At 41.3% G+C, this 24509-nt stretch overlaps 2 protein-coding genes across 6 annotated transcripts in view; one reads left to right on the top strand and one right to left on the bottom strand.

The window, feature by feature from the left end:
* The window catches only part of CNTRL (centriolin), a 60903-nt gene extending 45346 nt beyond the window's left edge, over nucleotides 1-15557 (bottom strand). The window contains exons 1-8 of one of the 3 annotated variants that reach the window (XM_079961885.1): nucleotides 15318-15557; nucleotides 15014-15049; nucleotides 9498-9753; nucleotides 7642-7775; nucleotides 5872-6002; nucleotides 3751-3892; nucleotides 2116-2302; nucleotides 582-775 (exon numbers count right to left, since the gene is read on the bottom strand). In XM_079961885.1, coding sequence (XP_079818011.1) covers nucleotides 582-775; nucleotides 2116-2302; nucleotides 3751-3892; nucleotides 5872-6002; nucleotides 7642-7775; nucleotides 9498-9648 — 939 coding nt within the window. In that variant the 5' untranslated portion in view covers nucleotides 9649-9753; nucleotides 15014-15049; nucleotides 15318-15557. Of the gene's footprint in view, nucleotides 1-581; nucleotides 776-2115; nucleotides 2303-3750; nucleotides 3893-5871; nucleotides 6003-7641; nucleotides 7776-9497; nucleotides 9754-15013; nucleotides 15208-15317 lie in introns of those variants that run through there. The other 2 variants (XM_079961884.1, XM_079961886.1) reach the window with 2 other exon arrangements.
* Nucleotides 15558-19817: 4260 nt separating this feature from the next.
* The window catches only part of C5 (complement C5), a 76330-nt gene continuing 71638 nt past the window's right edge, over nucleotides 19818-24509 (top strand). Inside the window, exon 1 of one of the 3 annotated variants that reach the window (XM_079961899.1) lies at nucleotides 19818-20161. In XM_079961899.1, the coding sequence (XP_079818025.1) occupies nucleotides 20097-20161 (65 nt within the window). In that variant the 5' untranslated portion in view covers nucleotides 19818-20096. Of the gene's footprint in view, nucleotides 20162-24332; nucleotides 24460-24509 lie in introns of those variants that run through there. The other 2 variants (XM_079961898.1, XM_079961900.1) reach the window with 2 other exon arrangements.

The raw sequence follows: 24509 nt of genomic DNA, 5'->3' as shown, positions 1-24509 counted from the left end.
AACAGAACACATGGCTTAATGCCCAACCAGAAAACATTTAAATCCATCTATCTGAAGACAAAAAATGTGTATTAAGGCTAGAAAACATTTAGCTTTCTAATAATTTTAAACATAACACATACAAAAAATGATAATATAATGATGGCTATTGTCAAATAAACCAAATAGAAAGCCAAATAATGAGATTATTGCCACGACTTGATATACAGTGGTACCTCGGGTTAGGTACTTAATTCGTTCTGGAGGTCCATTCTTAACCTGAAACTGTTCTTAACCTGAAGCACCACTTTAGCTAATGGGGCCTCCTGCTGCTGCCACGCCGCCGGAGCACAATTTCTGTTCTCATGCTGAAGCAAAGTTCTAAACTGGGTTAGCGGAGTCTGTAACCTGAAGCGTATGTAACCCGAAGTACAACTGTACTGCTGTAGTCCTACTGGAGTCAATTGTACTACCACACTGTAAATGTTAACCTAGTGTCATTCAACACTATAAACAGATAAAACAGTATCATTCAATGCCATAAGAAATTTCTAGAGATATTCAACAGTCTACTGGGATTTTAAGAACCAAGGTTGCTTTACCAGCTCATTTTTTGTCTCTAGTTCACTCTCCAGGTCATGACAGCTTTGTTTCTGTTGCAGATTTTTTTGTTTTAATGATGTGTTAAGGTCATCTTGTTGCTGAAGTTGTTCACTCAGGTCAGAGTGTTTGGTTTTAAGGTCTTCCAACTCTTTCACAGTTTTCTCCAAGTCCTTTTCTAGATTTTCTATCTCTTCTGCAGAATAAGGCAAATCAGCAAATCATATACACTCCTTTTGCTACATTTACTGATCACTGACAGAAAGGAAACCAACGGCACTAGTGGCTTTTCCCAAATATGCATGTGGTTAAAGCATGCAAATTACTTGATGGGCATAAAATCAACACCAAGTCTCACAGTTTAATAGACAGAAGGAAGAGGTCTTCCCATCCAATTTAATCTAGGTTCAGGTGAGAAGATACCTACCACCCTCACACTTGTTGTTTTAAAAAAGTCAGGGAAGCTGGAACTCCTCTGAAGCCCTGTCACCACACAGCAGACAGGTCAGAAAAGAGCAGTTGTCCTTCTAACTGCCAAGGACAAAGATTCCAAAGCTTATTTGCATAAGTTCTGCCTATTGTAGGCTTTCTCAAACTCGGCCCTCCAGATGTTTTGGCCTACAACTCCCATGATCCCTAGCTAGCAGGACCAGTGATCAGGGATGATGGGAATTGTAGTCTCAAAACATCTGGAGGGCTGAGTTTGAGGAAGCCTGGCCTATATGAATAAGTGGAAGAGCCAACCTATTTCTGAATGGTGTATGACTGTGGAATAACAACTGTCTCTGCTCAACATAGAAAACATTGGGGACTTATGAGGCAGGGCCACACGTGGTAGGGACATTGGAGGCAGGATTTGTGTTCAGATCCACCCTTTTATTTAAAGATTCAGATTCACATGCTCAAGTGAATGCCTGAACATGTCTTGTGCTTTTCGTAGATGTGATACTCCCAAAGTAAAATTATATCTACTGCCTATAAATTTTGAATCTTAGGTCACTTTACAAACTACCCATGTGTGCTGCCAAGAAGACAATAAAAAGAGTCACATCCAATCATGGCTTCCCAAGTAATTGTTGTTACTCATGTTTATTATGGCTTTCTCACTTTCCTTTTTTTGGCAAGATTTAAAACATTTTTACTGTACTTATAATAGGTAAAGTTAAATGGACCCCTGACTGTTAGGTCCAGTCATGGACGACTCTGGGGTTGCGGTGCTCATCTCCCTTTACTGGCTGAGGGAGCTGGTGTTCCGCTTCCAGGTCATGTGGCCAGCATGACTAAGCTGCTTCTGGCGAACCATACAATACAGTTTAAAAAATAAACTAAAGAAAATGAACATGCAGAGTCCTCTCTCACAGGTAGCTCTGAATTCCTGTCTCACATAGAAAGTGGTGGACCCTCCCAGCTTTCAGCTGAGAGCTTTCCTTTATTCTTCCAGTCCCTCATCATGTAAGATCTCAACAGGAATTACTTCTGAGTAGACATGCATTAGTTAGAACTGTTGTTTTATAATCCTATGATTATCATATTTACCTAAATTAAACCTCTCAAGAGCTTCTTCTCTGTCATGGTTTGTCACTGGCTGTCCCTCAAGATCTTCCAGTGACCTCAAATGGAATATGGTATACAGACGATAATGAGGAAGGTTTACAACAGGATTGTCTGCCAGAAACAGAGAAGTCAAGTCTTTAAGAGACTTCAGTTTAGCTACCTCATGGAGCTGAAAGAAAGGAGGGGAGGTACAAGAATTAGATATTCATTGAAGCATGAAACATATTCCATTTTCTGCTTATAGACACATAATCTAACATAAAATATTAAGTCAATTATTTATGTTAAAACTGAACCCAGACCAGTGAAATCATACTGTGTCAGTGATAACAAGGCATTAACAGTGTTACACAAAGGCAAAAAAACACCAGAGCTCCTGAGTCAAAATGTTAGGAGATTTCATTTGAGTGCTGAAACATGTGTTCCCAACAAGGGCGTATCTTTCCATGAAGAGATATGCCCCCCCATCAGAACTGTTTCTCGAGTTTTCATCCAAGTCCTAAACACTAAAGTATTGTTCAGAGTGTTGTACAAAATGCCTCCAAGGGCTGTTTCTAATGGTGCAAGAAACTTTGTGAAGGTCTTAAGCTTAAATAATTCAATGAAGCACATCCAAAACAAAGCAAAACTGAAAAGTTTTGACTCAGCCCTAGTTAAAATAGAGAAAATATATCAGGTGTGGGGAACCTTTGACCCTCCAGATTTTGCTGAACTGCAACTCCCATCATCCCTACCCACTGGCCATGCTTGCTGGGGCTGATGGTCAAAGGATCCCAACATCTGGGATACATGGACCTGAATTAAGACAAAAGGCCTCAGTTCAATAGGTTAAAAAAAACACTTCAGGAATCCTTTAGCATATTGTGTCTGCTGGGGCATTCTAAGGTGACTGTCATGGAATCTCAGTGCTCCACGTAGCACTCTATGATAAATTCTAGGACAGTCACTAAGCTCATACAGGGAACTGATGTATACAACCTTATTGTTGCTCCACTTGGATGGAGAACACACCCACTCTCCTCCAGCTGCGCATTGCTGGAGAGAGTGCCACTGGAGAGCCATGTGCCTATCAGGGGTACTCAGCCAGAATTACTAATCTTCTCACTGAAGAACTCCTGAAAAGCTCCAAAGGCCTTCTGGAAAATAGTTTTGCAAGCTACTGCCTTAGCATATGTCAACATATAATTCTAATCATCATACAGTGGGAATCTCTGGGGGGAAATCCTCACACTGACACTTGCTCTTGGCTTTATGGAAAAATTGCTGGAACTATATGATTGTCTCTCATTTTCTAGTCCTCTTTACATTTCATCACATGAGAAATGTACCCTACTTCATCTTATCTTCCTTTAAAATCATGTATTTCTGTGATTTGTCACCAGATGAAAGCATTCACAGGTGCTTGGAAGGCTCATTCTTTAAAAGTAAAGAAATAATAATTAAATATAGCTAACTGGTACACATGGTTATTATCAATCTTCTATAGATAAGCGATTTTCAAATGTCTATAAGTGTTATCTTAAGGAAAAGGCTTAAAGAAAGAAGTAAGCAGACAACAACTAAAATCCAAAAACAAGGAGTGTTCTGCAAGTATCACTCTAAGTTGAAATCACTTACTGATGATATTTTGTTTTTTCTCAAATTCAGGATGCGCAAGGACCTGAGTTTCTTCCCTACCCATGCTGGGATGTGCTCAATCTCATTCCCAGCAAGGTTCAGCTTCTGTAAATTCTGTAGATGTTCAATACCTTCTATTTTACTGGTGAACAGAGAGAAATATTGAAGTTATATATTATAAGATGAACAACATCTGTATACCTTTAAGTTTCTCCTAGGACACAGGGAACATTTTCAAACCATGATTTCTAAAACCAGGAACAACTCTCATACGTGCTCACATCTGGCTTCATAGTTTTTAAAAAGGCTTAGCCACAAACACTGGAGACCTGTTGAATATTCTACTATTTCTTCCTAAACCTTTGGGTTTGGAGTCATGGAATCCTAGTGCTCTGCATCTGTAAAGTATGTTTTGTTTAGTCTACAAGCAGAAAATGAGACTCCAAGCCAAAAAGCTTTGAGGAATTAAATTTACAGCAAGCACAAGAAAGAATAAGATGCAATTACAATAGATGTTTGATAAATGATTATTTCATGTAAACTGAGTTCCTCCAAAACTATATGCAGCTTTTCGGCTTGATACCTGGTTTGGTGTTTGCATAACTGTTTTCATTTTGCCATTTTAAAACAAATATAGAATAAAACATATATTTAGGGAGGACAAACGATAGCTAACAAGATACTATGCCAGTAAATAAAATTTATGAAATCAGAAAACTGTTGCAATATTGTTGGGGATTTTCAGGAATGTTAAGCAAAACTTCATTAAAATATTATCGTAAATACTATTGACTGTTTGGAAAGGTTCTATTTTACGCTCCAAAAACTATACCATTCTAATCAGCATATGGTAGGAGGGAAATTGCTTGTGCCCTTCTCTGCTTTCGTTTGAAAAGGTTTATCATGCCTGCATTGTTATGCCTTGGTGTTGTTGTTGTTTTTTTTTTAAAAAAAACCACACAACTCATTGCTTTAATCCACATTTCATCATAGAAAAGCTGTTTCACCAAGTGAGGAAGTTACATCAAATGTAGTATGTAGAAATCAATGGGCAGCCTGATCCAAAAAGATAGTTAAATGGTAGCATTCAGGTTTAGGCAACTTAACTTCACAGAGCTAACTGTGCAATCCTAGACATATCTATTCTGAAGTGTTGCAGCCTGACAGTGAAAACCGGTGTCATCCAAAGTCCTATCATATTCCATGATGCTTACACCTAGGTAAATGGGGTTAGGATTGCAGCCTGTCATTTTAAATACAGACACTTGGTAATACCTGGCCTGCAAATCTATGTTCTCGCTCTGACCTACAAACAAACAAAGAAACAATTTATTATTTATACCCTGCCCATCTGGCTGGGTATTTCAAAGCAGTGGCATGCAGCAAAATTTTGTGTAGGGCAACAGTAAGGTCAGAGGTGCCAGCTTGAGAGAGTAATTGTGGGGAGGACATCATGTATGTGAGCACTGCGCCTCCCTCCCTAAGCCAAGCAGAAGATTCCCAGGTTTTGGGAAGGTAACAAAAGGGATCCTGGACCCGTCGGAGCATTGTGCCTCCTTAAGCTGGGCAGAAGTTTCCCAGACTTTGGGAAGGAGGCACCAGGGGAACATTTAGGGGACTAGCCTAGTCCCCCTAGTCCACTGACCACTAAAGGAGCCAATTCCTAGGGGCCATGGGGACTTTGGACCCCACAATAACACATCGGAAGCTACGCTTTGGTTTTTGAATGTTTTGGAAGTCAAATGGACTTCCAGAATGGATTCTGTACGACTTCCAAGGTATAACTTACATATCCAGAGTGAGCAGGAACACAACCAATGTGGTATAGAATGTGGCATAATACAGCTTCCCATGTTCTACCTCTACAATCATGAAGGATTTTAATACCTTGATGCCATTTCTGCATCAAATTATGAAAGGTGCTTTGCTAAAAAAGTACCAGGACCAAAACAAAAGCACTAGAGCTACAGACTCCTACAGCCTGGGTTATTTTTAGTTCTCTCTTTGGTGGAAGCTGTTCCTGTTTCATGGTTCACAATCCCAATGTAGCAACATTTTGCAACAATGAATCTTTTAATGCATCATACTAAGAAAACAGTATTTTGCTATAATCTTGCTTACCATATTTTGTTGAATGATAGATTGAGGTCACGTAGCTTTAAAAGTTTGTCTAGTTTTTCAATCTTCTCAATCAGATTGTTACTGAGATTGAGGACCTCGAGTTTACCACACTTCTCGAGATTTTCTAGGTACTGAAAATATACACAAGATATAAAACTACTAGAATAGTGTTGACAGTGAGATAAAACAGTGGCCTTCTATTTTTCAGAGCCATGCTGACAAACAATTAATCATGCTATCAACTGAGATTAATAATTGAGTGTAATTGTACCAACTGATTTTAATTTTTTTTTAAAGTTTCACCCAAGAGGCATTTAAAAACTTATTTTGAGCATCTTAAATATTTGGAGGCAGCTTCTCAAGTGGCCAAATTCGGAGATGTAAAACGGTTGTAAAAAACCAGCTTTATCTCAGTCTGATACTGACAAAGAAAGACATCATTACTAGGTTTTCTGCTTACCTTTGGGCATAGCCACGATTTATTTTAGGGTGGCAGACTTTGTGTTGGGGGGGGGGGCGCAGAACCAAGTTATTTGTGATGCAATTGGTTAGTTAGTTAAATATTTTTATTTACTTATTTGAATTGGGGCAGGGGCACCTTCCCTCCCCTACAAACCTTTGGCTACACCCATGTGGTTACTCATCATTTTAAGCAAATGAACTCAATTGAATTAAAGTTATTTTAAGCTGTGTCTAATTCTCTTCAACAGGACACCACATTTTATTTTTTCTTCCAATTGTCTTATTCACACTTCCTGGAAAACTATAGTCAATGGTTTGCTGTGAATGTGCTGATCTTGGCCAATTTTTGCTCTTTCCAACTCATGCTAGAAGGAAACAAATTGCTGGTGTAGCTTTACATTCAAATCAGGGATGATGCTTTGTTATACTACCCCCAAAATCAGGAACTGGAGCCATGGTTTGTTCTTGGCTTACTGACTGGGGTCCTTTAATCAGGGACATAATGCTAAGTCACGGGTTTATTTTGTTTTCTCCATGTGCTAGTGGGAAACAATATTCAGGGTAAACCATTAACTATGGTTTACTGCAGAGATAGCCAACATGGTACCTCCTCTAGATGTTCCCATTATCCCTTACCATTGGCCATGCTGGCTGGGGCCGATGGGAGTTTTAGTCCCACATATATAGGGCATACTAGCAACTCCTGGTCTACAATGAAATGTGAAATATGCTATTGTATTTAGTTTATTAAAATGGTGTCAGGACTTATTTGGGGAGCCTCCTGCCCTCTCAGAATGGGATCCAGCCAAGTGAACTCACTAGGAGTCTTTTTGTTTACACTACTCTCTTCAGGCACAGAAGGAAATAAAGGTGTAGAACATCAGCCTCTGTGATTTGCAATTTGTATGAATGCTCTGCATTGACTACTCGATATAAATTCTGGAGAGCCTGGTTTTCCACCCTTGTTTGGGCTGTAGAAAGGTTATTGCTTTTAGATAAAACCTCTAAGCTAGGGAATTCACTTCTTCTGGTCTGGATAATTTGCCTTGATAAATAGCCCCAGAAGCAAGTCATTGGAACAGGGAGTACCAGCAATATATAGTATAAAAAATTCGACTGTATACTTTTTAAAAGGCATGATATAAAGTCAAGGACTCTATGGGTAGTTTTTGTAGGCAAATTGGAATGTGCAGTGGTAGCTCTATATGCAGCAAATTTTTTGTTCTAGGTGAATAGACACAAGTGTGACATTCCCCTGAGTCCCATCAGGGAGAAAGGTGAGAGGAAAAATAATAATAAACATTATACCTTAAACTTCTTTCCCCCATCTTTGGCAAGGGAAAGATTTAGAGTAGTTACGCGTGCCAGATTTTCCTGTTTGGACAGCTTCTTGATAAGAGTCTCAGTTATGTATCTGATACCTGGACTGATACAGTTGTCATCTGAAATGAACAATAAGGTGTTGCTGTGTGTGACAATACAATAATAGAAAGAAAAGCATTCAACTGAAAGTTTTGTCATAAAGGACAAAATATCTGATTGCATTAAAAAGTGCTTTTAGCATGTTCATAAAATATGTAGTATGACAAAGCAAACCTATTAGTGAGTTGTTTCTATCACTGAGCTAATAACTTTGGATACTGACACTTCCATCATGAACCTCATAATGGTTTATGTTTATTGACCATCAAACTTGCCATTTGTCCCCTTTGCTTTCCATTATCATGTCTCTTTACAATAGGAGTGCCTAACATGTAGCCCTCCAGATATCATTAGACTCTGATTCCTACTAGCCCCAGCTAGTATGGTCAAAAGTCAGGGGTGATAGTAGCTGCAGGGCAAAACATCTGAAGGGCCACAGGTTCTCCATCCCTGTTTTAAAAGTTCAGTAATTGTCTTTTCAAAGAAGGGTATTATCTTTCAATAATTCTTTTTCTGTTTTTTATGGTTCCTTCCATTTCCCCTCACTTCTTCTCCTGAACTCTCTTCCTGAACATCTCTTACTTTAAAGGCATTCTTAAAAATTACTTTTCCATGAAACCTTTTGGCCTAATGCTTAGATTTCACTTCCAACTGAAACCAAGCAGGCATACCCTGACAGAACACTTATCCCAACATGAACATACCCAGATCCTATGTTCCAAAGCTGCCAGTCTTTGTCTTTGGCCTAGAATGCCCCCTTTCAGAGCTTTCTGTGAATTATTGCTGGTGGGAAAACTGCTGCCTGCAGCTTACCACCCACATGGGTGCAGCTAAGTTCTCCACCATGGCAAGTCCAACCACCCAGCATTGCTCCTCTCTATAAGCACTATGCTAACTTCTCCACCATCCATTAATGTGGAGAGTAGGGACAGAGTTCCAAATAATACAGCAAGATAAAAGAAACTAATCTAACAAAAACAAAAATAGAGAAAGTCTTCTCTCAAAGGTAGCTCTTAACTCTTGTCTCACACAGAAAATGGTGGATCCTCCCACCTCTTTCCTTTCTTCTCCCAGTCACTCACTCAGGGTCCTTCCACCAACCATGTTCTTCTCAGTGTGCCCTGCCTGGTGCTGACTTCAACAACTTTTTGCTGCCACATTAAAACATGCCATGGTTTTGGGCAAGGTGTGCTGGGACAACTGAAAAGCTCCTCTCCTGTGTCACCAACCTCTGACCTTCTTTTGGATGGGGCACATGGAGAAGGACCTCCGGTTCTGAACAAAAGAACTCTCTAGTGGGCCCTCTGGCACCTCTAAACACACTCAGCTGCACCTGCCCGAGAACATGTTGTGCTCTCATTATCTACAAAATGCTCTAAATAGATATTAGTTTCTGGAATGCTCTTCCTAGGGAGCATCACCTGGTACCTTCTGTTGATGTCATTTTCATGCCAGTTGAAACAAGGCATTGTGTTATTTCCTGTCTTTAACTCTTTTTTCCCTGTGTTATTATTATATGAAATTTTATCTTAGTATTCCTGTTTTTATTTTTATAATTTGTTGAGGTGCCTGGAAATACCGTGCTCTATAGTGGAATACATAGTTATCAAACAATCAAGAAATAAAAGCTAGTTCAAAAGCCATATTCTATTGTTCCCCCACCAAAATAAAATAAAATCAGGGCATATGTCTAGATCTAAATGTCAAAAATGTATAGTTTAAAATGCTATTAACTACTATACCTTGTCCAATAGAGGATTCAGAGGGAATTCCTGTATCACTTTCTTCAGGTGCATTTCCTTGACGCCTTTTCCCCTTTGTCAGATAAGTAGCTGGAATACCTCGTCTGCTCAATGGAGATGGTGACCTGCTGCTTGAACTCACAGTAGACATTGGACTCCGAGTTCGAGATGAAGACAACAGTCTCTTTCTAAGTGGTGCTCTTTGTGGCTGGCCTTTCCTTATTGCACAGAATGCTGCATAGTATTAGGTGAAAAGCTACAAGCAGACAAACACAAGATCCTCTTTAAATCGTTTCCAAGGGCATAAAAATATTCATATAGCTGCTCAAATGTAATCTACAGATCTTAATTATTGGTTATGTTAAATGAACATTAAAGAAACTTTCTTTCAGAGCTTTTACAACTCTCATTATTCATCCTTATTTTTAACTGTTCTTTCAAACTCAAAGTGACTTACAAAATGAACTTTAAAAATGAGGATAAACCAAAAAATAATAAGGAAAGCCACTAGTGCACACGTCCCTCAGTGCAACTTGCCTAGTAGGCAGCCAGAGCTAACTCAAATTTCATGCCTTCTATCTTTGCTTACTTACCACGTCCTCAGTTTGCTTTCAGGAAGCTGTGGTTTCCCACCCCACCCCCACTAGTGCAGAAACACTTTAGCTTATATGAACAGTTTCTGTTAGAGTTGTAGGATAAGAAAACCAGCCAAAGAAGCAAACTACCTTAGAGATTCCTCCACCTACAACTACTTTCTTGAGGAAGAGTATTGTCAGTTGCCTGCCTATTACAGTTATAAACATGAATGGCAAACATCAGGCCTGTTTTCTCCTTAACTGTTTCAGCAAAATGGGAGGCAAACAGATGACAAATGGTAAACACACACACACACACACACACACACACACACACACCAGAGAACAAACAACTAAAACTGAGATTTGTAGGGTGGAAGTCTACACCTAAGAGTGTTTTGTGCCCAGCATGTGTGTCCCTCTGTGTGCATTATATGTAATACCCTGTGCTACGTAACACATTGCCTTCCCAAGAATACCTAAACCAGTCATATTGGCCAAAGCTAACTTAAAACTAAGGCCATTGTTTATTAAACTGCTACGCTAAGGTACTTCTCCCTAACATTCTCTGCTGCTATGAGTCTGCAGAAGGAAAGGAAAGTACACTTTAACCTCTGCCACCAGTCAGGGATCCAATGGCCAGGGAAGACCATACCTCTTGTCTCCTAGGAAGCAGGTAAGGCAAAAGGTAAATGACCTCTGGACGGTTAGGTTCAGTCAAAGGCGACTATGGGGTGTGGCGCTCATCTCACTTCAGACCAAGGAAGCCAGTGTTTGTCCACAGACTGCTTTCTGAGTCATGTGGCCAGCATGACTAAACCACTTCTGGTGCAACAGAACACCATGACGGAAGCTAGAGTATACAGAAATGCTGTTTCCCTTCCCATGGCAGAGGTACCTATTTATCTACTTGCACTGGTATGCTTTTGAACTGCTAGGTTGGCAGAAGCTGGGACAGAGCAACAGGAGCTCACCCTGTCGTGCAGATTTGAACTACCAACCTTCTGATCAGCAAGCCCAAGATGCTCAGTGGTTTAGACATAAGTGCCACCCGTGCCCCCTCTCCTAGGAAGCACATCATGGCAAAAGAGAAATGAATGTGGCCCAATTCATTGGCTGCAGAAGGAGAAGCGGCACAGAGCTTGCTTCTGTCCTCTCTGGCAGAAATAACACTAAGCTCCAACTGCCAGTTGCCCTGAGTGTGCACAGCCAATTGGTCTCTGCCAAAGGCTTCTTATTTGTGTGAATGTAAAGGCAGGGAGGCTCAGTTTTCCAGATCAAATACAGCAGGGATGTCCAACTCCATAGACTGACCAGGAACACCCCGGGATCAACCAGTAGATCACTATTGACCTGTTGGACATGCCTGAAATATAGTATTAATGCTGAGAGAACAAGAACATCAAGAACTGGTGCCTAAATTTGCTTCTTTCCTTTCCCCTACCCATTCTTTTTCATACATGTCTATTAGATTGTGAGTCTGCAGGCAAGGACTGAATGATCTTTTAATCTCTCTGCAACACTTGGAAACAATGGGTTCTTTATAAGGTAAGAATAGCACATTTATTATTTTAACTAGCTTCTTAAACACTTGTATAACTAACAAAACTAACATTGTGAGGCTGAGATGAAAAAGAAAATTCAAAAAAAGAGTAATTTTTTGGGTTTTAGCCAATGCTAATCCCACTCAGTGTAGAACTATTGAAAATAATGGACAAAAGTAACTTAGATGCATTAATTTCAATGGGTTTACTCTGAGTAGCAGTGCTATTTTCTAGAAAAAGAGATGCTGGAACTTACAATGAACACCTCCCTTGTTCTCTTAGAATGGCAAAGGTGTTCACCTGAGAGGTGCAAGAACTGTGTTCTGGCAACTTCCGGCTGAAAAAAAAAGCCCTGCTGAATAGAGCTCGGTTGACAAAAACCCTTTTGTCATACATGCTCTAATTTATTTCACCTAGATTTTAATACTCATAATCCTACATATCCTGCAAACAGCTTCATTGATTTGTTTAATCTGCCCACATATTATCTTTCTTTCATCTTCACTTTTTCTTTCCTAGCTATTTAACATTGTGGTTGGTGGTTAAATACTTCAGACTCGTTTGATACTGCTCTTTATCCTTGTTTACTGAAAGCATCATTAAAAGACACATCACTCAGAGTAGCTTATTTTTTTAAGAGCTGTCTTTTTGATGATGCTTTATAAAACAAGCCAATGTAACTTCAGACAGAACTTTGTTTTCATATCCATATGATGTTGGACAACAATCACCATATTGTACATCACAATCCCACACACTCCTAGAAGTAGATTGTCTCCAAAATATGGAAGACATGAAACGCTCAAAGCAGAGAGGTTGAAGAAGCTGGGAAACATGAACAGCCTCCCCCAACAATGTGGCACTTGAAAGAAGGGCAGATTATTTATTATATCTTTATCCCAATCATTCTTCAAGAAGCATTGGGCCACATGTGATACAAAGGCATTTCCTAGAGGAAGCTTTTTTTGGAGTGTGAGTAGGATTTGCAGTGGCCCAAAGCTTATTTGGGGCTGCACACCTCCAGTTCTTTATTCATTTATATGTGTATTATTAGCATAGGGGTGCTATGTTTAACAGCATCTTGTATCAAAACAGTGTTGGACTGGACATGATGTTATTGTGCTTCATACAGGGCAGTTTCCCTCTTGTAGTGCATGTTTTCACTTATTCTGGGGTGGGAAATCCCCAGTTTTTCATTCATGTGTGGCATGAATGAAATATTAAATATTAAAGCCCCTTGTGCAAAAACAACATTTTTAAACAGAGAAAATGCTGTTGCTTCTGGTCATTGTGATGTATGAAATAGGGTAGCCCTGTGATTATATTGGTGTGCAGAACAAGTACCTTATTGAGGCAGCTTATTTACTATCCTTAAAAAGAACTGCTTCTTTTAATCATGCTGCTCTATTTAAATTTTTTACATAAGAAATTGAGAACTAGACACCAGCCTCGAGCTCTTAGCATGCTGTCTGTTCACCAATGAAACGTCTGTCATGAAAGGCTTGCAATCCTATGCTCGCATATTGACAATAAATTCCTTGCACTCCATGGTTCTTACTCCTGAATAGACATGCACTGTAGATTGCATTGGAGATTCTTAACTGTGCTATACTATACTCAGGTAAACCTGACTCAGTTCAGCGGGAGCTTTAGTTCATTCTCCCCTGTGGGTGGGGTTCCTCATCTTTTCTGGATTACCAAGAAAGTTGGGTAGAAAATAGGGCTGCTGTTGCTTGAATTTGTTGTTTTAATTTGCTACATTAGTGTGCATTATTATTGCATTTCATTTATGAATAGCTTCCCAAGAAACACCTTGAAGAAAGTAACAATAAAAACACCAATAATAAATCAACAGTAAAAACAATTTCAAATCCAAGACACAGACTGGGATAAAAATCTCTACTTTAAAGGATTTTTGAAAAAGGAAGGTCATAATAATATTTTTCTATTATTATTATTTATCATAGTCATTTATTTATTTATTTATTTATTAAGCAAGACATAGAAACAGTGGTATAGGATAATCATATTTAAATTGCACTGATATGCAATGAAATTATTATGATTATTTTTAAAAAAGAAGACTGACATGTAATGCGAGTATTTTTTATTATGAACATTATTTTTAAATTGCACTTCTCTCTTTGTTACTACAGTCATACACCCACTGGTACTCGGACCTTTTGGCTCCCAAATGCTGCAAACCTGTGAGTGTTCTGGTTTGCAAACATTCTTTGGAACCCAAATGTCCGACAGGGCTTCCGCGGCTTCAAATTGGCTGCAGGAGTTTCCTGCAGCCAATCGGAAGCTGCGCTTTGGTTTCTGAACGTTTTGAAGTTCCGTTTGACTTCCAAGGTACGACTGTATTCTGTCTGCAACCCTGGAAGACATGTAGTGTGCTTTATTTTAAAGGATTTGGTTGTATTCAGCTAAGTTCTACACTGAGGACACCCACTGAAAATAACAGATCTAAGTAAGTTATGCTCATTATTTTCAGTAGGTCTGTTTTCTCAGTAGGAACTATTATTATTGATTTATTAATCACCTTTTAAATCACCATCTCAAGGCAATTTACAGATAAAACAATTATAACCAGGTACACTTAAAACAGAAGGGACGCGGGTGGCGCTGTGGGTTAAACCACAGAGCCTAGGACTTGCTGATCAGAAGGTCGGCAGTTTGAATCCCCACAATGGGATGAGCTCCCGTTGCTCGGTCCCTGCTCCTGCCAACCTAGCAGTTCGAAAGCACGTCAAAGTGCAAGTAGATAAATAGGTACCGCTCCAGCGGGAAGGTAAACGGCGTTTCCGTGCGCTGCTCTGGTTCGGCAGAAGTGGCTTAGTCATGCTGGCCACATGACTCAGAAGCTGTACGCCGGCTGCCTGGGCCAGTAAAGCGAGATGAGTGCCGCAACCCCAGAGTCGGCCACAACTGGACCTAATGGTCAGGGGTCCCTTTACCTTTACTTACACTTAAAACAAAAACGAAACCTTAACAAATGAACACTCAAAGTAATACTTGTCATCGCATATGTGACAAGTGCACACAACCGGAGCTTCTTTCTGTTTTAAAAGGAAAGGTCAGAGCTTATTACGTTCCTTTTCTTCCTCTGGCCCCACCCCCCTGAAACTACTCTTACCATTCACCCTGTTAAAACATAAATTTATGCTGAAAGTGTGTGGGATAGAAATTATTTATTTATTATTTATCAAAGTTGCCCGTTGTTTATTATTGATTAATTAATTAATTGAGGAGCACAGGGCGATTTACAGTATAATGATCCTGCCCACGGCAACCCTAAACCACTTAGAACCAGACATACAATAAAGCCCACTTAGATACATTAAAACCATGAGGAAAGAGAAACACATTTTAAAAAAACATCCCATCCACTTACTTCTAAAAGTCAACAGAATGCCAAATAATCAAATATCTAGAAAGAGAGAGAGAGAGAGAGAAAATAAACTAATCCTTCCTCCTTCCCTTAACCTGTGTGGGGGCCCTGAGGTCCGACACCCCACACACCTCCCCAAAGAGAGTAAGGGCGTCCCGACTCCTCCTTTCCCCTTGGATGCGCTGAAGGGACGAAGCCACTCAACGGCAGCCGCCCAACGGCCAATTCCCGCCTGCGTTCCCTGAGGGCGCCGCTTTGATTACTCCCGTCGCCATGGCAACCCCTCAGGGCGCGGGCCGAGCCTCACCGTCACGGCTAACATCGAGGGCTTGCGGGGCAGCCGCTGCCGGGCTCGCTCGTGGCCCGGCTCGCTTTTATATAAATGTCTTCTCGACCGTCTTCCCCTTTCCTTCTTCCCTCCAGTTTTGAAACTTGATGGAAATTAAACAGGAAGGCGGCGGCTCAGCGCTCGCCGGTGAGGATTTGCCTCACGTTGACAAGCGGATCCTTTTAACAGCCCGGCGACGCCATCTTTGACGGCTTGAAAAGGAGAGAGAGGGTTGGAGCGCGGGGGCGGGGCCTCCCGCAGTGACACGCCCCCGCCCCGCCCCCTCGCTGTCTCTTTTTAACTGTTCTTCGCCCAGATTTAGGTCGTTGGGCGCTTTCCCGCCTTTTATTGTCAATGTCCCCGCCTACTGTTTCCGCGTCTCTTACTATGGCTCTTATAACTAACTAGCCCCCTCTAGAGGCAAGTCTTGTTGAGTTAAATGGGGCTGCAATGTTGGATCCACTTACTTTGGAGTAAGCCCCATTTAACTCAATAGGAGTTACCTCAGAGGAGGCTTGTATATAGGCTGGCACTGTTGTTTTGTTTATTTGTATTTATTTCAACACGTGGGTGGCGCTGTGGCTAATAAAACGAGATGAGTGCCGCAACCCCAGAGTTGTTTGCGACTGGACTTAACTGTCAGGGGTCCTTTACCTTTACCTATTTATTTCAACACACGTATAAGGGGCCTTTCAGGGCGAAGCCTCGGAAGGCTGCTTGCAAAATGCAGACCCTCTGTTTGGGAAAAGTGTTGTACAGAACATGTTCTCTCTCTCGATATTTGATTATATATAACACATTATTTTCTAATGTTTGATGTCTTACTGTGTTTTAATTTGTCGGAAGTAGCCCAGCGTGGCTGAGGCAACCCAGTTAGATGAGCAGCATATAAATTATTATTTACCTATTTCCCCCCTGAAACAACACATGTGAGGGAATATGGTATTTCAGATAGCCTGGACCTACAGTAAGTCATATAGGGCTTTATAGGTCTTAGGCCAACTATGTAGCTGTTCATGCAACTTAAAAATCACATTTGTCTTTTTTTGCAGTCTCATCACTCTGCAATCTCATGTTCAGCTTGTGATGAACTATAAATACTCATTCTGAAGGAAGGGGTGGTGCCTAAGGGTCTAATTCATAGTGAAAGGCTAAAGGATGGGCAAGAGATGTTGGAAATTCTAAAATGTCCTGAAATTTCAGTACACTACTACATTTCCTTTAAAGCCAGTAAAAACATCCCATAAAAATATAAAAAAACATAGCTATGCCGAACAAAGGCAGAACCATGCTACCCTTCAAATTATGGGCCAAAGTTAAGGGCCATGGGAAAATAAAAGTATTTACCTGGTGCCTAAAGACGGATTAAGACGGCACCAAGTGTGCCTCACTGGAAAGGGCCCACCACTGAAAAGGCCAAATCTTGTGCTTTCACACTCTGAACTTCCTATGGGGCAGATGAAGAAGGGCCTCAGATGGATGATTGCAGAGTCCAGATTGGCTCATGTGGAGAGAGTTCCCTATTTTTTAATCTATGCATTAATGATCAGCAACAGAAATTAATTGCTGTAACAAGTAATTAGTTTCTGTGATAATACTGATTTGTAAGTAAGCATATATAGTTATTATTTATTACTTACAAGGGTGCATACATCAGGCTACTCCATCTAGGCACTGAGCAGGCTGAGACCTGTTTAACTTCAGCAATGTGGTTGCCACATGAAGGCCTTTTATAATATTTTAACTAAGATTTATATATTGTAATGTTTCAGGCATCAATTTGGTAATATTATTGGTTATGAAAAGTATTTTCTTTTTTAGTTTGCATTTTGGAAAACATGTATATAAATGTGTTTACAGTGTTATGTATTGTTTTTTGTTTCTTTTTCTTTTCTTGTAAAATTCAATAAAAATTAATAAATAAAGAAGCTTGAGGTTAATTTTTTTTTAAAGGCCTTTCAGAGCCTACACTTAGACTATATCGAACAACAGGGCGATAATCACAACAACAGTGAAGGAGATCCGTATCGTGTGCAGCAGTGCTGGTGGTGGGAGGATGCCACTGTTTTTGCTCACCTCACAAGCTACCTCTGGTTTCTGGAATGCATGGGCCTGAAGGATTTCACACAACAAATTTTTGTGGTGGTTCCATGCTGCAACATTTTGTTGCACTTTGTAGCACTATATTATCAAATACAGTATTGTTTACAATAGATCTCCCATTCCTGAGTATGGTGTCCCATGTGTTTGGATTTTCTTTCTTCCACATAATATTTTTCTAACATGTGAGGGAGCCCCAAGAAAGCTAGGATGACTCCTCTCTTTGCACATGACAAGGGATAACTTTCTTACTTTTCAGATGGGAGGGAGGAGTGACCTCCTGCTAAGTGTGAAGGGTATGGGTATGATTTCATTGGTCAATGATTTCTTTTGCAAACAGTCTTTCCTGTAAATGTTGGTTAAAGTATTTGTTTAAACTTGCAAAATCTTGCATAACATCTGTTTTCCTAGGACATTCCACTTAGCGTGCACAAATCAAAGACAGACATCTACAGAGGCACATGTCTACACAGTTATACTATATTTAAAAAAGCAGAAGACAGCAAGCTTACAATACCAACTTTGTTCTTACACTAAAAGTCTAACATCCACAAAATGAAGGCAAGTGCAAAATTGCTGCTGGGGTGGGTGGGTATGGCCATACGATCTTAGAATTAAGGGAAAGGGTCCCTCTGTTCAGCTCATATCACAGTCCATGGTTCTTTCAAACAAAAACTCACTCCAGAGTTTATTCACAAACTTTATTTAGATGCTCAGACAACATACGTTTAAAGCACATGGCTCCCCCAAAGAATCCTGGGAACTGCACTTTACCTCTTATGGAGTTACCATTCCCAGCATCCTTAACAAACTACAGTTCCCAGGATTCTTTAGGGGGAATCACATGCTCTAACTGTATGGTGTTAACACAGCCTGGCATGTTAGTGTGTCCTAGATACTGCACACAGTGTGGCAATAATGGCTCTAGGTTTTACTGGAAGTAAGGTTCCAGCATCAATATATAGGCAGTAGTAAGGAATCTTTTTTTGATCAAACTGTGGGAGGCAGTGGAAGACAGGAGTGCCTGGCGTGCTCCGGTCCAAGGGGTCACGAAGAGTTGGACACAACTAAACAAAGGAATCTTTTTGGACGCAGGTGGCACTGTTGGTTACACCACAGAGGCTAGGGCTTGCTGATCAGAAGGTTGGCGGTCCAAATCCCTGCGACGGGGTGAGCTCCCGTTGTTCGGTCCCTGCTCCTGCTAACCTAGCAGTTCGAAAGCATATCAAAGTGCAAGTAGATAAATAGGTACCTCTCTGGCGGGAAGGTAAACGGCATTTCCGTGTGCTGCTCTCGTTTGCCAGAAGCAGCTTAGTGATGCTGGCCACATGACCTGGAAGCTGTACGCTGGCTCCCTCGCCCAGTAAAGTGAGATGAGCGCCGCAACCCCAGAGTCGTCCGTGACTAGACCTAATGGTCAGGGGCTCCTTTACCTTTACCTTTAAGGAATCTTTTTAATCCCAGAGGCCATATTCTCTCACTGCAGGCAACCTTCTGGATATGTACATGTCAGTGCTGAATGAGATCGGAAACAAAAGTGGGTGAGGCTAGATGTAAAAGCGAGCAGAACAATGGATATGATTCTTATCTTTATATGGTAGGGTATTTTCCAGCCATGCTGAAGCCAGAAGTTTCTACACATACAGTACTCACCAGCATACAGTCAAGTAAGAGGCATAATGACACTTCAAAGACACATTCCAGCCAGGCAAAAGCAATTAAGAAGGGTCTGGAACAGGGTGTGGTGAGGTGATATGGCCTGATGAAAGTGGTTGTGGCTGGAAACAGTTCCAGGGGCCTGATAGCTACCGGTAAGTGTGGAGGGCTGCATTTGATCTGCAGGCTTAAAGCCCCACTTCTCCTTTTGATGGATTGAGAAATGAAATAAGGAGGTTATCAAAGTGGCTTTCCTAGTTTTAAATAAACAAGCAAATTCTAAAAAGGCATATACATAAAATAACAACGAATAAAGGATGTTAAGCAACTGTGTTGTTGTTTTTAAAAAAACATGTTTAGTGTTTTTAAAAACATATGTTTAGTGTGGTACTATTAGACAGTTCAATAATTGTGTAATCTTTATTTATACAGTGAGTTTATCCTGAGACATATTTTCTAACTTTTAAAAAACACAGTTGACAACTATTAGATAGTTCAATAATTGTGTAATCTTTATTTATCTTTATTTATACATTGAGTTTATCCTGAGACATATTATCTAACTTTTAAAAAACGCAGTTGCCTCAACATTAAGCTAGACATAGAAAAGATAAACCAAAATGAAGCATCATGTTCCAGCCAATCTCTGCAAACCTTTCAAAAGAGGAAGGTCTTGCATTACTTCCTAAAAGGTTTGTATTCTCTGGGGAGGAAGGAGTGTCTCCCTCGACAATATCTTCCTCTGTATGCACAAGATTAAAGACATACAGAAATGAAATCTCCGAATTAGGTGCTCCTGTTTGACCCAGCCAACTTAATTTTTTTCTGGAATAGAGAAGGGGAATTTTTCTGTGATGAAATGAAAATCCTCTTCAGATACCAGAGATCTGATGAATGATTAACTTAGAGAAATTTTGCTAGCAAATTCCATTTACAGACTTGCAGGCAACCAGAACACCAAAAGGCTTGTCTCCCCATCAGTCTCAGCTGCTCAGGGCAAACATGAATCTTCTTGGTATTTTCTTATTTCTGGTCTTTTGTGGAAGAGGTTTGACTCAGGAGCAAACGTAAGTAAGGGTTGCTTGTGTCTGTTGTTGTGTTAAAATGGGGCAGATGCAGAATGGAGCTGTCGGGTTGCTAACTATGACAAGATTGCAAAGAATTCTCCAAGAGTATTGCTGGATTCCATTTACTATTGCTGATGCAAAAGTGGCGCTTTTGATTTTGGAAGCCTTAGGTAATATGGACCCTTTGCACTTCAAAAAGCCTCTTCTTCCATAGCTTTGTACTGATAGTATAAGGCCAACAGTAGGTGGTCAGACGCGGGTGGCGCTGTGGGTTAAACCACAGAGCCTAGGACTTGCTGATCGGCGGTTCGAATCTCCACGACGGGGTGAGCTCCAGTTGCTCGGTCCCTGCTCCTGCCAACCTAGCAGTTCGAAAGCACGTCAAAGTGCAAGTAGATAAATAGGTACCACTCTAGCGGGAAGGTAAACGGCATTTCCATGCGCTGCTCTGGTTCGCCAGAAGCGGCTTAGTCATGCTGGCCACATGACCCGGAAGCTGTACGCCGGGTCCCTCGGCCAATAAAGCGAGATGAGCACTGCAACCCCAGAGTCGGTCACGACTGGACCTAATGGTCAGGGGTCCCTTTACCTTTACCTTTAGGTGGTCAGAGTCAATGGTTGAAAGCAACAAGGCAGGCAGATGGGGGCTGGCTGAGAACAGGCTGAAGGTAGTGCGGCAGTACCCCATTTGTCCTTATGGACTAGTCTCTGCTGCTGCTCAGGCATCACCTGAGACCCTGCCTCAGGTAAGCAGGACCTTTTGAGTGGTAGCACCCTCATTCCTGAGCTCCTTGCCCAAATATGCCCATCAACTAGCCTGTCATGGTACAAAAAGGCATTTGGAGATGTGACGCTCAAATTATATGCAGTTCTGAGTCCTGGGTAGTTAACTCCTTGCTTGTTTTCTCTTCAGCTGCTTTCTCATCAGACCTCCCTCTCCCTCTCAAGATGCTTCCCCTCCCAGCAGGGGAACAACTATAGGGTCTTGTTTTTTTTCCAGAGGTGGAGAATACTTTTTCCCACACAGGGCCACATATCCTCATGAGCAACCTTCTGGGTGTCAGAGGCAGAAAAGTGGATGGAGTAATATATGCAATGCTTATGTTTATACTATTGTTTGTTTGTTTTATTTAATTATTAATTAATTTGTATTCTACCCTTCCTCCCAAAAGAAGCTAGGCTGGCAAACACATACACAACTTAAAACAAAGGCAGAAATATTTTAAAACAGTTAAAACATTTTAAAAACAATTATAATTTAAAACATCTAAAAGCAGTTTACAGTAACAAACATTATCCGAAATAGTGTTTCCAGGGTTGCCAGGATCAGGATTATTTGGTTTGCAATTCCCTGGGTGAACAGCAATGTTTTCAAACTCCTCCTGAAAGTTATTAATGATGGAGACAGATGCACCTCATCAGGGAGAGCAGTCTACAAATGGGGGGCCACCACAGAAAAGGCCTGTCAGGGATCAGAGCCAACCAATAAGGCCACACCTGCGAATTGTAGGATTTGAGATAGTTGGTAGAGGGGAAGTAACCCTTTTAAGTGTTTGGGTCCCAAGCCAATTAGGGTTTTAGAGCTCCCATTGCTTGGTCCCAGCTCCTGCCCACCTAGCAGTTCGAAAGCACGTCCGGCGGGAAGGTAAACAGCATTTCCATGCGCTGCTCTGGTTCGCCAGAAGCGGCTTAGTCATGCTGGCCACATGACCCGGAAGCTGTCTGCGGACAAATGCCAGCTCCCTCAGCCTATAGAGTAAGATGAGTGCACAACCCCAGAGTCGTCCACGACTGGATGTCATGGTCAGGGGTACCTTTACCTTTAACTAACACCTTGCATTGTGCCTGGTAGCTCATGCGCAGCCAGTGCAGTGCATTCAGGACAGTGTCACATGGTCCCATAAGGCTGCTCCACTTATCAATTTAGCATCTGCATTCTGCATTCTGCAGTAGCTGCAGTCTCTGGACCATCTTTAAGGGCAGCACCACATAGTCCAAGTGGGAGTTCACAGGAGTATGGACAACTGACCCTGGGCATAAACACTCTTAACTGCAGAAGCAATTTGAGAATTGAGTGGCAGCTGGAATCCAAGAGCAGCCTCAGACCACAAGCCTGATTCTCCAGGGGTGATTCAATCCTTCCCTACATTCCAGGCTACATTCCAGCAAGACGAAACTCAGATCTTCACGCAGGCAAGCAAACTAGGCTGTGCCAACGCCATATCTTTAAAGCACCCCCCCAAAAAAACCCCATGGGAAGTGTACTTTACCCCCTTCAAAGCTACAGTTTCCTGCACCCATAACAAACAACGGTTCACAGGATTCTCTTTTTTGGGGGGGGGGGTGTATGTGTTTTTAAAGGTATGGTGCATACTGAACCACAAAGGCATTGTTGCAGCTGAAGTCAATTAAATGCATGGAGCAATGCCAGTGGTGGCCTAGGGAGAAGGTGTGACCTGGATAGTGTCGCAAGGGCCAGATAGAGTGGTCTGGAGGGGCCACATCCATCCCTAAAGCCTGAAGTTCCCCATCTCTACCACATCTGGGGCTGGGAAAAACAGTAGCTGGAGGGAAAATAGTTAAGAAAATATGTTCTCCTTTCTTTGGGTCGGGGGGGGGGGGGAGTTGCTTCAGTCAGCCTTCACAGTTATGTTCCTCTTCCTTTTAACCAACCTCAGGCAGGGGAAACCTGCACAGGACTCTATGTCACTTGTATTTTCAGCTGTGTTTTCAGATACTCTTTTGATCCCCCCTGTGACATTTTAATATTGCTGTCAGACTGGTTCTGTTTGTCTTATTTATTTAAATGATTACGGGCTGACGGTGTTGTTTACGTGATTTGTGTAATTCACCTTGAGGGCTCCTTTCATGCCAAAAGCCAGGTAAGAAAGAATAATAAAGAGGATAAGGTCAGATACACAGTGGCAGCCAGCCAGCCAGGGTAAGATCAGGAAGACGATATGCTGATTGCAATATGCTGACTTATCTGACAACCCTCATGGAAACAATGGCCATGTGATTTTGGGCAGGATTTCAGCCCTGCAAAGCCTGCAGCACTTAAGGATATGAGGCACCTTATTTCCAATATTTCTTTCTGGTTGTGGATATTCAAGTTTGGTGCAAGTACATTTTGGTGAGAGAACCCCAGCAGAGATCTGAAATCACAAAATATGCAGCAAAGTAAAGTATGGAAATATAGGCTGTAAGACCTTTAAAATATGCACTTCAAATTGAGTTCCAAAGGTTCCCTATTCCCCTAGCATAGAAAAAAAAAAGACTACATGTTTGGTAAGTTTAAAAATGTGCTTTCCTTTCTTATTTTTATTAAAGTTTTCACAATAGAATAAAATAAAATCTAGAACAGATAGAATTGAAAAGACATGAGAGGAGAGAGAGAAAGGGAAAAATAAAACAAAAGGAAAAAAGAAAGGAAGGAAGGAAGGAAGGGGGAGAGAACAGAGAGATAAGAAACATTAAAGATAAAGAGAGGTGGTTCACTATCATGTTGTGCAGGCATGGCAACTCTAGGGGGCAACTCAGCACCACTGATGACTTCCTTTAGCACCACATTTCCCAGGCACAGGTCTGTGTCTCAGTGGTTTTTCTTTTCTCCTGCAACTTTCCCCAGGAAAACTCACATTTCACCATTCAGCAGTAAAACACAGTTTCACCTGGGGAAAGCGGGGAAGCTTGGATACAGAGCTTTAAAGTCCAGCACAAAAGGCAGTCTGGATGAGCCCTAAGTGGCAGTCTGCCCTCTCTTCTGAGCTACAGCTTAGGGTTGGCGTGCCATCCCTGAAGAACTTTTACAATGATCTCCTTGCTATGGATCCAGCCTAATGCCCTTTGTTGTTTAGGATCAGAATAGCGGTTGGGAAGGCACAACCTGAGCCACCTTAAATAGCTCAGTTGTGGAGCAGATTTCCTGTAGCAGTTGTGAGCGTGGTTTTATTTTGAGAGTATTTTCTCAGCTGCTATAAAGTGAGATGTGAATAAACTCAGTGCAGAAGTGAATACGTATAACTAGGATTGCCACCTTTTCAACTTGCCTGCATAACTGCGCCTCTATTAGCAGTGGTGGCTGGCAGCATTTGGGATGGAAGGCCTGTGCCCTGCTGGCTCTAAAGTCACCACAGTCAGTTCGGGTTTCTCTAGGGGAGCCAGAAGTTCTTACCTACCCCAATTCAGTAACTAATAGATGCAGAAGAAGAAAAAAGTACTTGAGGGGTATTCACCAGGATGTGGTGAAGTATTACCTGCCTGGAGAAGAACAGGAAGAGGAGGTTCTGAGAAAAAAGGTGTTCTTATAGGGTTTGGTCAGTTTGTTTTAAATATGGAAACTGAGCAC

Source organism: Podarcis cretensis, assembly GCF_951804945.1.
Source record: "Podarcis cretensis genome assembly, chromosome: Z".
Taxonomy (NCBI): Eukaryota; Metazoa; Chordata; class Lepidosauria; order Squamata; family Lacertidae; genus Podarcis; species Podarcis cretensis.
The sequence above is the reverse complement of the archived record's forward strand: the minus strand, read 5'-3'. Positions and strand labels throughout refer to the sequence as shown.